Source organism: Eleginops maclovinus, chromosome 13, assembly GCF_036324505.1.
Source record: "Eleginops maclovinus isolate JMC-PN-2008 ecotype Puerto Natales chromosome 13, JC_Emac_rtc_rv5, whole genome shotgun sequence".
NCBI classification, from domain to species: Eukaryota; Metazoa; Chordata; class Actinopteri; order Perciformes; family Eleginopidae; genus Eleginops; species Eleginops maclovinus.
The window spans coordinates 18,680,418-18,693,679 of record NC_086361.1 but is presented as its reverse complement, the minus strand read 5'-3'; the positions used below and the strand labels follow the sequence as shown (position 1 = coordinate 18,693,679).

The 13,262-nt window shown below is 39.5% G+C and overlaps 1 protein-coding gene across 1 annotated transcript in view; it reads left to right on the top strand.

The window, feature by feature from the left end:
* Positions 1-6,670, top strand: part of csmd2 (CUB and Sushi multiple domains 2) — a 217,242-nt gene extending 210,572 nt beyond the window's left edge. Inside the window, 3 exon segments of the mRNA XM_063899890.1 lie at positions 616-748; positions 874-1,051; positions 1,547-6,670. Coding sequence (XP_063755960.1) covers positions 616-748; positions 874-1,033 — 293 coding nt within the window. The 3' untranslated portion in view covers positions 1,034-1,051; positions 1,547-6,670.
* Positions 6,671-13,262: the final 6,592 nt, after the last annotated feature.

The following is a 13,262-nucleotide window of genomic DNA, read 5'->3' as shown; positions in this document are numbered from 1 at the left end:
CTGTTTGTGTGCTCGTGCTCTACGGCGGGGGGTTGATTGGCAAACTCCACAGAACCCCCTAATTGAATTCCTTCTTGTTTGTCACTCGTCCTTCATCTGAGCTTTTTTGGCATTCTGTGGCAAACAGGTGGGCTGTCACTCCTCCACTGTTGCTGAAGCACACACACACACACACACACACACACACACACACACACACACACACACACACACACACACACACACACACCTGCATAAATTAGAGAATGAATTTGAAAAGACTAAATAGCTGTCGGCATTTGATGTCAGTAATTAAGAGTCATTGTTAGGATGATGGAATTTGACGTTCCCGGGGGGGGGGGGGGGGGGGTAAATGAAATAAAGCATTGTCTTATTTCCGCTCAGTCTATTAGATATAAGTGGAACCTTCCTGGCAGAATTCGACTGTGTATTTACAGTATTTATCCTTAAAAAGCTTATCTGAAGTTCTTGGCAGAAGATGATGAGGATACTTTTCATGATTTTTCGTTTAATTGTGTTATTTATGGGATTTAATTCAAATGTCTGCTGCTGATATTGTATTGTACTGCAGTGATGCTAATTGAAGCGCTGCATGTCTTATCTGTTTCCTTGCAGAGAGTTTAGATCCCAGCGGAGACAACCCAGGATACAACTTTGCGTCCAACAGCAGCTCAGTGGCGGCAGCCATCCTAGTGCCTTTTATAGCCATGATCATTGCAGGCTTCGCTCTGTACCTCTACAAACACAGGTCAGCTTCACACCACTGGCATATTTCACGTCACTCTCTTTGGTATTTACACGGAAGCTTCTTAAGTCAGGTGTTTATTTGCCTCTGTGTACTGAGTGTTTATTATATGGATCTGTTTCGTGCAGAAGAAGACCCAAAGTCCCCTTCAATGGTTACGTGGGCCATGAGAACACTAATGGACGAGCTACGTTCGAGAACCCGATGTACGACCGCAACATCCAGCCCACTGACATCCTGGCCAACGAGACAGAGTTCACCGTCAGCACAGTGTGCACAGCTGTATAGCAACCGCTTCCTCCAGAGGTAAGGAGCGTGGCTTAATGACAAAGTAAGGACTTCAGGCGTCCTTAGGTCTACATTTCTCTGAAAGTAGATGAAGATATCACCTTGTGGCAAATTTACAAATCCAAGGCTTCAAAGTGGAACACAGGTTCTCAGACTCCAGTTCCTCAAGAACATGATACAAAATGTGATTTACTTTTACTGCTGCATCTCCTTTGATCTGCATCTCTCATATAAATGAAATCTCTTTGGTTTATTTATACTTTAGTAAAAAAGCTAGCATATGTATTGTTTTATTCAAGTTCAAACACTGATAAGAAATGACATTAATGCCTTTGTCTTCTCTTCTCTCTGTGATCTCCCTCATGTTCATCTCCCTTGTTTTGGTTATTGCTTATCTTTTTTGTTTGCTTTACCATGTACATGTTTTTTCTATTCCTCGTTCCCATGCCATTCTTCTACCCTTGCCCTTTCCCCCTCACACCCTTTCACCCCCTACATTCATCCATGAGTCAGTTAGGGGAGGATAAGTGCACCACATCTTCGCCTGCCTGCCAGAGGAGGACATCCATAGTTCCTCGAGCAGAGGGAAAGACAAAGAATATTTGTATCCGCTGAAATACATTCAAGAAACATCTCCAGTGGCAAAGGCTCTTACCCACAGCAGACGAGAAAAAAAAGAAACCATGTGAAGACAACAACTGTAACAATTGCCAACGACAAAATGCTTTTTGTAACTTTACATGGTTTCTTGATCATTTTCCATTTTTCGAGGAAGAAGCTTCCGCGTGAAGCTGCAGCCGGCAGGAGAAATGCTGGAAGCAAAGCTGTGATGACTTTTCTCACCGCCCTCCGCCTGAACCCAAAGGGAATTTTATGGTCAACTTGAAGTCTAGAAAATTGACCTGTAGCTAACAGAGATCTCTGTGCAAGTGAACTGTAAGGCGGGTCGCTCCATGTCGGTCCGCGTGAGACAAAGAGAGACAGTCTGGACTGTTTCTGTTCTGTTTTCCATTTGCTTTTCTTTCCTCTCTTTTTATGCTGCTTGCTTACTGTGATGAGTAATTGGGAACCCTGATTCACCCCAGTCTGAGGCTGGTGAAAGGTCTCGTCCTCAAGTCTATTGCTGAGATTGAATTAAAAATTCAGTACGTTTTGAAGGCCAAGTTGGACACACACATGCTACTTTTTGAGCTAGACTCTGCTCTTTTTGTTTTGAAGCAGTGATAAAGTTCTGCTTGCAGAGGCAGCTGTGTCCAGAGCAGGGGTTAAAAGGTAGCAAAGGCTGCTGAAAAAAGCACTTAGTGAGGTTGTAGAGAGTTGCTGTGTATATGTGAGTGAGCGAGAGTGTGTTCATGTGTGTGTGTGTGTGTGTGTGTGTGTGTGCGCGCGCGTTTCTGCACACATTCCTGGTGGCTGCATCTGCAATCTTCCCAAAATATATGTCTGTTCTGGCCCCAAAGATTCCTGTAAACACGACAGATCATTGTACTGAAAAGTTTTCGACAAATAAAACATAAGGATAACGAGAGCAGAAGCTGACAATGTATAGATCAACTAAGAAGCTGAAGGCAGTGTCATCCTCCAAACTTCACCCACTTTCCCTTCATTTGTAGTGATTCCTCTGCAGTCCCTTTACATGTATGTGTCTGGAACGAAGACATGGATCAAGACAAATCCTCCTCACTAATGCACCTAAATCAGAAGTGAGGCAGCACTCGCAAATTTGCTTTACATAAGCATTGGATATTAATTAATTGGATATATACACTTTTTGGGATAACCGCAATGATCTGTAGCACCAAAGAAGTTACAGAGCAACACATGGAGCTTTTATTTCTGGAAATCCTCAACGTCTGTTGTCAACTCCTCCTCTTTTGACTTCCTTTTTAATCCCGGATCACATGTTCCCGCAGCTTGAAGGTGGTATTTTCTAGAGATCGGGTTGCAGCTCCCTAAAGTTGGCCTTAGGAAAACAAAGATGAAAGTGCGGCCACGTTTGAACTCCCTCAAAATGTACAAGTGAAGGCGCTTGAGTCTGAAGAATGGATGAGTCAGTGATGTGTTCCCTCTGGATAACATTCAGGTCTTTTCCTCCAAGTTAACTTCTGACAGCTCCATCTTTCTGAAAAACAGTGCAGTTCCCCTGTTCTGTCTCGGCTCATCGTGGAAATGTTGCAGAAGGCTTCCTCGGAGCTGTGAGAGCAGGGGAGTTGCTGGCATACTGATTACGCCCCATGCATTAAATTGGTTGATATTATGCCTCTTATGCTAACACTCCCCAAATCTGTGACAACTGGGGAGTGATATATCCTACATATTGTTTTGAAAGTGCGAAACAGGAGGGAACTGACTTCTAAAGAACATCTGAGAAACATACATGCTTTTGGGACCCCTTATCATGTGTTAAAAATATGTATTGGAGTTGAAGGAAAGAAGACCTCTGGATTTCAAACCCTCTGCTCCCAGGTGTTTGCCATTTCCTATCCCCATTCCTGTGGATACTGAGCAGGGGTGAATGGTGCTCAAATTTCCCCGTAGTAAATTGACCCATGACATGCAATTTGCTTTCATTAGCCTCGCTTTGTTGTCAAACCCATCTCAAATCCTAAATTTCACCTTACCATTAGCGCTAACAGGACAGCCGATTATGTACTGTTTGAGAACAATCTGTCATAAACATCAACATTTCTTTGATTTGCCTCTTTTTAAAGTTAGAAATAAGGGGAAACAAATATTTGCATGGATTTGTTTGCCGTATACATTACAATATATGTAAATGCAAAGTGGCTTTCACAGTCAAAATAAACCTCCGTGCCAATAGAGTCTTTAAAGTCACCCACAGTACATCATTTCCCTCCGAAATCCAGGCTTTTGAAACCAATCACTGTATTGTTCCTTCAATTAGTTTCACCGTAGGTCGGTAATTGCTTTTACAATTGTATTACTTTTAAAGCTCTCGCTTATCGAGACAGTACAGATAGAATATTGCCCCTTGCCTGCTCTGGTCGTGTATTGACGGAAAAGGAAACGATTGAATTACCCTGGAGATTTCAGGGGAAGAGGAGCAGTTGTGCTCACATTATGTTGAAGACACTGTAACTCAGTTCTCATAGTTTAACGCGGCTGTTGCATTGTGCATTTCATTTGTTTTTATTCTGAAATTGCTCCAAATATTTCAGCAGAGTCGATCGCTTCATTACATTTCTGTTGAATTCTGTTAAGGCCATTCTGAAGTGGTCTTTCTGCTCCATTCATTCCTCCCAGGGCAACATTGAGCGCACTTCAGCCAATACTTTATTAAGCTCCGTTGAGTTTTAAATACACAAATCTGATTAGCTGGTGCAGTAGGACATGATGCCCGCCGCTCCCTGGATGGAACTTGTCTAATTGGCTAAATTTGGACTTCATATTTGGACAGACGTAATACAGAAGCGTAAGCTAGTAGGACTATGATTGTTTTGAACCAGAAAGGGCTGAGTCATGAGAAATTCAGAAATGGTTTGAAAGGGCCAGAGCACTTTACATCCATTACAGTGCCTTGGTACAACCCCATGATGTGCTTTTAGTTTTATGTCAGATATTGAAATTAGAACTCCCTCATTATGAAGTCCTCGTTCTATAGCAATATATGTAGCTCCCACGCATAGAGACATACCTACTGAGAAAACGGGAGCTCTTTGCAACTGTGTTTTTGATTTTAGGCAAGAAAACTGATCATTTTACAGAAACTGAACAATCCTTTTGCTTTTCCTAAAAGAGCAATGAGCTCATTAGTACTGTATTTCAGTGTGGAAGGATTAATGTCTTAGATTTGACATGCCTGCTTTAATGTTTGGCAGAGTGTTTTTGTTTTGCATGTATTTGAGAGTTACCTTTTCAACCAAAGAGTTATTCAAATCCTGCCAAATTAGACTTAGGCAGATTTACAAAATGAAGATAAATTATTGCAATCACTTCTCAATGTTGTTTCATTAAGGTTCGCTCTTTAGAAAAGTTGTTAATGGGCAACAAGGCATTTTCAAACGCGTGTTCTGCAGAATTGGGAGTTTTCACTTAATGGGAGCTACATTTTTAGAAATACTTTCTGTCCAACCCATCTGAGGAAGGCCTGGAAGTTCTCAAAGAAAGTGCGGTGAGGTTTTATGAAAATGAAGATCAGTGAGTTCCGGATGGAGCTGTGCTATAAGAGTTTGAAGAAACTCTCTCTTGATACCGGCCAGCTACTTCCTGGTCTTCTCTTTGCATATTTTAAGACAGAAACTCTGATCATCCATGGTTCATATTTCGTTATCAGCCAGAGACAGCTCTGAGTTCTCTCCTGCTTACCATCTCCTCTATAATGAAAAAAACCCAGTGATGGTCTTTCAGTTCGCCTCGAGTTCACTGAGTTTTCTCCCAGTGAGGGAAGAGACTGAAAGCTTCCCACTTCTTTCTGCAGCTAGTGCTCAAGCTCTTCAGCACAGGCCGCAGTGAACCAGTTTGAAAAAGTATATTTGAAAACCAAGCATTCATCTGTCATGCAGAGTGACACATATCCTGCATCAGCCATCATTTCTAATCTTCCATTGTCACCGCAGACGGCTACGGGAAGCCACATTTACCTGCTGTTTACCTCCCATTCCATTTCCGTGTGTCTAGTGGATGTGAGCGTTGGGGAGAGGGTAAGGAGATTAGTTTTGAAAAGTTTGGGAACTTAGCTGATTTGTATTCTATAAATGGATAGAGCAGTCGACTTGTGGTTGGCGGTCAGTTCTGGGACTCACTAGTAGAAAACTACTGAATGTATATTTAATTTTCCTTCAGAATGAATCTGTCTATACTGTTTTCAATATCTGTAAATCCCACAGCCTCTTCTCTCCTTGCAAGAAAATGTGTTTTTCACAATGTTTCATCCTTGGAAATAAAACAGAATGACCAATTTCACTGGAGAATAATATAGCAAACATACTTACAGAAAGCTGCTTTTTATTACTGGAGACTTTACATTCCTGTATTTTTGCTCCATGTTTAGTTCTTCTTTCCCCTAACACTATTTCATGCCAGCCCAGCAAATCTCTCAAGTAGTCTCTAAATGAGATTAAAACTAACAACAACCCATGGCGCCTAGGTGAGATCAGCAAGGCTCTTGAACGCCACAACAAAACAGTAAGAGGCGGTGACCCCGCGTCGATGTCTTGCGGTACACCAAAAGGGTTACCTGTAAAGAAACGGACAAACATGGACTTGAGCAGACTGCGTGTAACTACGGAGAGCAGCTGAAGAAGGAAAGTGTCTCTAAGAAAAGAGAATATGTTCACGAATAAAAAACTGTTTTTGTACAGAGATATATTTTTATGGAAATACATTTGTAATATAAAAGAAAAATGGATTGACATATATGTACATGTTTTTCTTTTTCATTATTGTAGTACAAATGCTAGTGGGGAGTATATGAAAAATCTCTATATATAAATATATATAAATATATACAAAGAAAAATAGAAACAAGGCTTTTTGTATATGTAAAAAAGATTGTACATACAAGTTTACATACATACTGTACATATGTAAGACCCACCATGGCTTGTCTGCAATATATAAAATGTATTTTATCCGTCTGTATATGATGCTTTGCATTGTGTCTAAGCTTATTCTACTTTCTTGAACTTGAAACTTATTTTGAAGGTTTTGGAATAAAATATAAAACCTACTTCACTCTGAGTGTTTATTCAATGCATGCTTTGTGGCCTCAAGCCTGGACTCCATTAGCTAGTCATGCACAATTACCCTCTGGGAGTTATACACGTATATGCATACAACCCAGCGCAGATCTTCTTATGTGAGACAGGATATCTGCTTCCACTTGGTATGTTGAAGGATATTGTGTTTCCATATGATAAACAAGCATCGCATCCTTTTGTGTAAGTTTGTTTACGTTTGAAATCATGAGATGTTCTCTCTGCTTATCGATTGTTTTTGTTCAATAACACTCCTACCCAGCTCCAGGATGAATTATTAACCCACGTTACCATTAAAGGGGGACTTTGGGTCTTCCTCTGCATAACAAAAATCAATATAATAGACAATCGGTACACATTAGAAGTGGGAAATTCAATATATCATATAAATCATACATACGGTGTATATGTATATATAATAGACTGTGGCTGCAACTAATGATTATTGTCATTGTTGGTTGGAGTGATTAGTGAATGCAGAAGGATCAATGTCACATTTTGTACAGTGACGCAATTTCACCAGGATTGGTAAGCACTAGGTTTGTGGGTCAAGTTATTTACCAATTAGCTTGTTTCCAGAGTGAGCAGGAAGTCACTGTAGCATCACAAGCTGTACCCCTGATATAAATCCAACAAAATGTGTGGTACATTAAACTGATATACATCTACTGCATCTGGTGCTATGAGGATGTAAAAATACAAATCGAGATGGTAGTTTGAGCCGGAGGTCTTTAGTCTCTTTTTTTTTCCAGACATTTGTTATCAAACAGTATTGGGTTGAGATGTAAGGTCACATGTATTGACTATATCCCAATCACCTTCATCACTAAAGACATGTTGTCACGTCACCATTGTGAATGTTAGATTTAATGAGGGCTGAGTGCGAATTAGCTGCCCCCGTTTCAGGGTCGTGGTGTTGTGCATGTTGATCGGGAGACTGAAACAGAGCGATAAGTACACAATGAGTGTGATGTAACTGTGCTGCACTGCACAAAATATAAGTCCAAATAATACCTTACTGGTTTTATTCTTCACTCTAACCAGGTCTTATTATTAGAAAGCCAGTGTCCTTTTTGTCAGTTTCAGTTAGCTCCCTCACGTTCATTTACTGATGAAATCTCGTATATCCGTACCACTGCTACAGTAGGAACCCTGCAACATCAACCCTGCTGTGCAGCTTGTTCAGTGTGTGACCCACCTGCTATGCGTGGCATGCACACACCAAATCAGACACATTACATGTCACAGTAATTTGAAAAATTGATAAGTAATGAGATTCGTAATTGGCTTATACAACTCCGATGTCTGCCTTAATTCTAATGAGCTAACCTGGTTAAAGTGTTTACCCAGCAGGTGCAGTGATCTGATATTACCTTCATCTTCTTACAGTCTAAAAAACAACACTACAGTTCTGTTTTAGGCTCTACTTTATAGAAGGAGGCCAGGCTGTAGTTGGCAGTGTTGTTGTTGTTGATGCTTGAGCTTTTTAAAATGTTACATTCTCAAAGCAGCCGAAGACAAAAAGTGGGATTTTAAAAGCCCCAAATCTCAGCGGTTAACTTACTAAATAATGCATTGCTGATCTCGATACAAAGTCATTAAACAGTTTGGGCTTCTCTGCATTTCATAATTTAATGTATTGTATATTGTGACAGTACACACATAAAAGCACGCCTCCAGAGCTGCACTTAGTTCTCATTCACTGCGGCTAAGTCGATAATGGCAGCAGGAAATGCCTCGCAGCTTCTTAAAGTGAAAGTCCTCATAGACTGTGGAGAAAACGCGCTCATCTCATCTCATATGGAGGTTGATGTTGTCTCGTACTGCAAAACAAGCTTTTTTTCCTCGAACCTTCAAAGGTCATATTTGCATGTAAGGAACAGTTAATCCCTTTTTGAAGTTTCGGACACAGGCATGAAGTGTTTCTGTTCAAAAACAGCAACTTGTGGTACAAATTCCCTGTGGTTCAAGTACAGCACTTCATATCACACAACATATTTTCATGGCTACTCCTGCTGGTAGGAATAAGTGACTGTGTGTTGTAGTGTGTGACTGTGTTTCTCCCAAGTATTGGCAAGGTTAGAGCCTTTTCCTTGATTGATTAAATCAACAGCCATACACGGGTCATTAGTCACTCCTGTTCTCGACCAGGTTTCCCACAGCGATTAATCAAACCTTGTCAAGTCGCCCTGACCTGAGAGAGTTTTCCCTCACAGCAGCCGTTTAGCCCTCACGACTGGACTTTAAAAAATGCTCATGGCCTTGGTGTTTGTGTCCCGAGTCAATGCGGGGTATAAGCTGCTCTACTTTATCACAGACCGACGATGCGGTTCAAAAATGGCCATCGATTTCATTTACATGCAGATAAATCATACACGCCGCCATCTTATGAGCTCAAAGCGCTCTCAGTGATTGCCTCGGCACCAGATTTAAATCTCAAATCATATGTTAACGGTTTATCCTTATCTAAGGTCAGTTGTTAGATCAGATGTAGAGCTGTGGTGAGGAGCCTCTCTGTGTTTTCTTGGGAATAAAAGTGACTTAAAAGTTGCTCCGGCTCACTGAGAACTTTTGTTGTGCATCATTGATGTGGATTTCAATTCTCTGATCAGTTTTGGTGCCATGAGTTGATGTGAAAGCATGCTAATTCTGAGTCACAGATATTACACCAGCCAGTATTCAGAAGCCAGTGCAACGTCAACATCACTTTTACCGCTTTTCTATAACTGTGCCACCCAAACGTCTCCCTCAGGCTTTTTAATATCAATTGGGGAAGTTGTGAGGAATAAGAAATGGGAGAGAGAAAGCTTTTTTTCGCAGGTCTCCAGAGTTTCTCTGAGCGTGGATATGCGAGGCGACAATTAGCTTTGTCACTGTTATCACCGCGTCTGACACATCACACCGACAGCCATACACTTCGCCGCCTTGCCTGAGATGACAGCTCGCTCCAATTACCCAGGTGTCCGGCAGCCATGTTTCCTTTGTTGCTTTTTTTATTTTTTTTATAAGAGGAGCTCATTATTTCACGCTGAATAACAAGACTGTACAATTCAATGCTAGATTATTTGGGACCACGGAGCAATCTCAATTTCGTATACATATGAATTATGTCATTACACTTGAAGCAAACCAGTAAGGTGTGAAAGCTAACTCACAACAAATAGTATTGACTTGGTTCTTGTATGCTTTTGCACTGATAATATCTTAACATGTGTTTTGGGTATGGATAATGTTGTGCCTTAACCCCCTATGTTGAAATGACGGATCACAAATCTGTTTCATGTACCTTTTGTTTAATTGCTTTCTCTGTGTTTGTTGATACCAAGGTCAGAAGGGGCATCTTTGGTTTGGATCGGTCCACTCAATTTCCTGCTATCCCTTGCTTTACTGTGTCAAGCCTGGATATTAGAGGAGACATCAAAGCAGGAGGTTTACCATCGCAAATCCCCCCAGTGTGCCGGCCCGGGCATTGGCTAATAGCAGGCAAAATCCCCCCTCTGCTGTCCCCGAAGACATTGGACCAAGGATGAAGGGATTGACTGATGAGAGGCAGTATATATTTGCTCTGTCAGTTAAATTTGTCAGCAGGGGGTTGGCTTACAGCAGCCAGTGCACCACTGTAATTACAAGTAAAATATCACAGAGCTCTGTCCTCGGCGTCCTTTCTTTAGGTCGCACTCTCTAATCGCTGACAATATCAAGGTGCACTGTAATTAACTTAAATTCGAGGAAATCCTGTCTCAAGATTCAATTAGTGTAATCCGACTTAAATGTATTCCACACGTGTTTTCAATCAGCACCCCTCAGAAGCTGCAACCATGCGCTGGTGGAAAGAAAGAATAATAAAAACAATCTGCGCAGCCCTCATTGGTTACCAGTAACGCAGAAGTTTAATAAAGATAGAGAGCGGAGGGAAGAACAGGCCGATAATGTGCTTGTGACTCTAAGAATGAGAGAAAACTTCTCGTTATCTTCAATAATGAATGAGTGAATAGAAAATCCGGGCTCCGTGATAACAATCACCAGAGAATCTCCAATTACCACTCTCCATGGCTCATAACAAAAGGACAATAACGAATAGGGAACTGTCAGGGCATGATGGGATAATAACAACCGAGGCTCATCGGGAGGTGACGCACAAACATGGGACCAGACTCCGAAACAAGTCTTTAACTCGTCCTCTGTGTTTCTTTCTTTGTCTCTCCTCTTCCTTCCTTTTCAGCCCACTTGAAATAAGCAGGCTTACCATGTGTGTCTTCATTCATTAGCACGTGTGTAATTATCAGGGTGATTAATGCTGAGTCCGTGGGTAAGGAAGCTAGTGATGAGGCAGCCGAGTAACATGTTTTATTTTGATCGTTTCACACTGAATGTGTTATGAACAACTTGTACAGAGAGTTACTTTTCCATGTCACGAACTATGAATAAAACATACAAGCAAAGTTGATTTGATTCATGAAAGCATTACAATGTGTGTTGTTTTTATTTGAAAACACGAGGAAGGAGAGATGTCAGGGTACGCCAACTCTCTGAAAATGAGTGCTGAATAGTGAGTTTTTTACAGAAGTGGGAAAGTACTCAGATATTGTACTTAGTAGAAGTAGCAAAGGGTAAAAATCATCACAATGTTACTCCAGTAAAAGTACAAATGAATTACCAGCTAATTATACTCAAAGCTAGTTTGAATGACTTTGTATACTGCAGGGAAGCGTGTGAATTTACTCCAGCTGGAACTAAAGTCTGATTGAAGGGTTGAATATATTTCACATCATTAATGTAAATTTGTAAATTAACTAAAGGTATTAAATAAATGTAGTGGAGTAGAAGTACATGATTTACCTCTGAGTTGTAGTGGAGTTGAAGTACACATTGTTCAACCATCTCAAAATTGTACTGAAGTACAGCCCTTGAGTAAATGTACTTAGTTACTTCCCACCTCTGCTTTTTAAAAAGAACCTTTGACAATGTAAAAAAGGTTGCAGATGTTGAAGTTAATCTACAGAGTATTAATCATCTTTACTATCACAGCTATTGAAGAGCCATTCTCAGCTGCATGCGAGCTGCATATTTCAGTACAAATATATTCTTATACTTCCTGTATTTCAGTACAAATATATCTTTATACTTCCTGTATTTCAGTACATATATCCTTATACTACCTGTATTTCAGTACAAATATATCCTTATACTTCCTGTATTTCAGTACAAATACATCCTTATACTTCCTGTATTTCAGTACAAATATATTCTTATACTTCCTGTATTTCAGTACATATATCCTTATACTTCCTGTATTTCAGTACAAATATATCCTTATACTTCCTGTATTTCAGTACAAATATATTCTTATACTTCCTGTATTTCAGTACAAATACATCCTTATACTTCCTGTATTTCAGTACAAATATATCCTTATACTTCCTGTATTTCAGTACAAATACATCCTTATACTACCTGTATTTCAGTACAAATATATCCTTATACTTCCTGTATTTCAGTACAAATACATCCTTATACTTCCTGTATTTCAGTACAAATACATCCTTATACTTCCTGTATTTCAGTACAAATACATCCTTATACTTCCTGTATTTCAGTACAAATATATCCTTATACTTCCTGTATTTCAGTACAAATACATCCTTATACTTCCTGTATTTCAGTACAAATACATCCTTATACTTCCTGTATTTCAGTACAAATACATCCTTATACTTCCTGTATTTCAGTACAAATATATCCTTATACTTCCTGTATTTCAGTACAAATACATCCTTATACTTCCTGTATTTCAGTACAAATATATTCTTATACTTCCTGTATTTCAGTACAAATACATCCTTATACTTCCTGTATTTCAGTACAAATATATCCTTATACTTCCTGTATTTCAGTACAAATATATCCTTATACTTCCTGTATTTCAGTACAAATACATCCTTATACTTCCTGTATTTCAGTACAAATATATCTTATACTTCCTGTATTTCAGTACAAATACATCCTTATACTTCCTGTATTTCAGTACAAATATATCCTTATACTTCCTGTATTTCAGTACAAATATATCCTTATACTTCCTGTATTTCAGTACAAATACATCCTTATACTTCCTGTATTTCAGTACAAATACATCCTTATACTTCCTGTATTTCAGTACAAATATATTCTTATACTTCCTGTATTTCAGTACAAATACATCCTTATACTTCCTGTATTTCAGTACAAATATATCCTTATACTTCCTGTATTTCAGTACAAATATATCCTTATACTTCCTGTATTTCAGTACAAATACATCCTTATACTTCCTGTATTTCAGTACAAATACATCCTTATACTTCCTGTATTTCAGTACAAATATATCTTATACTTCCTGTATTTCAGTACAAATACATCCTTATACTTCCTGTATTTCAGTACAAATATATCCTTATACTTCCTGTATTTCAGTACAAATACATCCTTATACTTCCTGTATTTCAGTAAAGTATATTTCTTTATAACCTGTA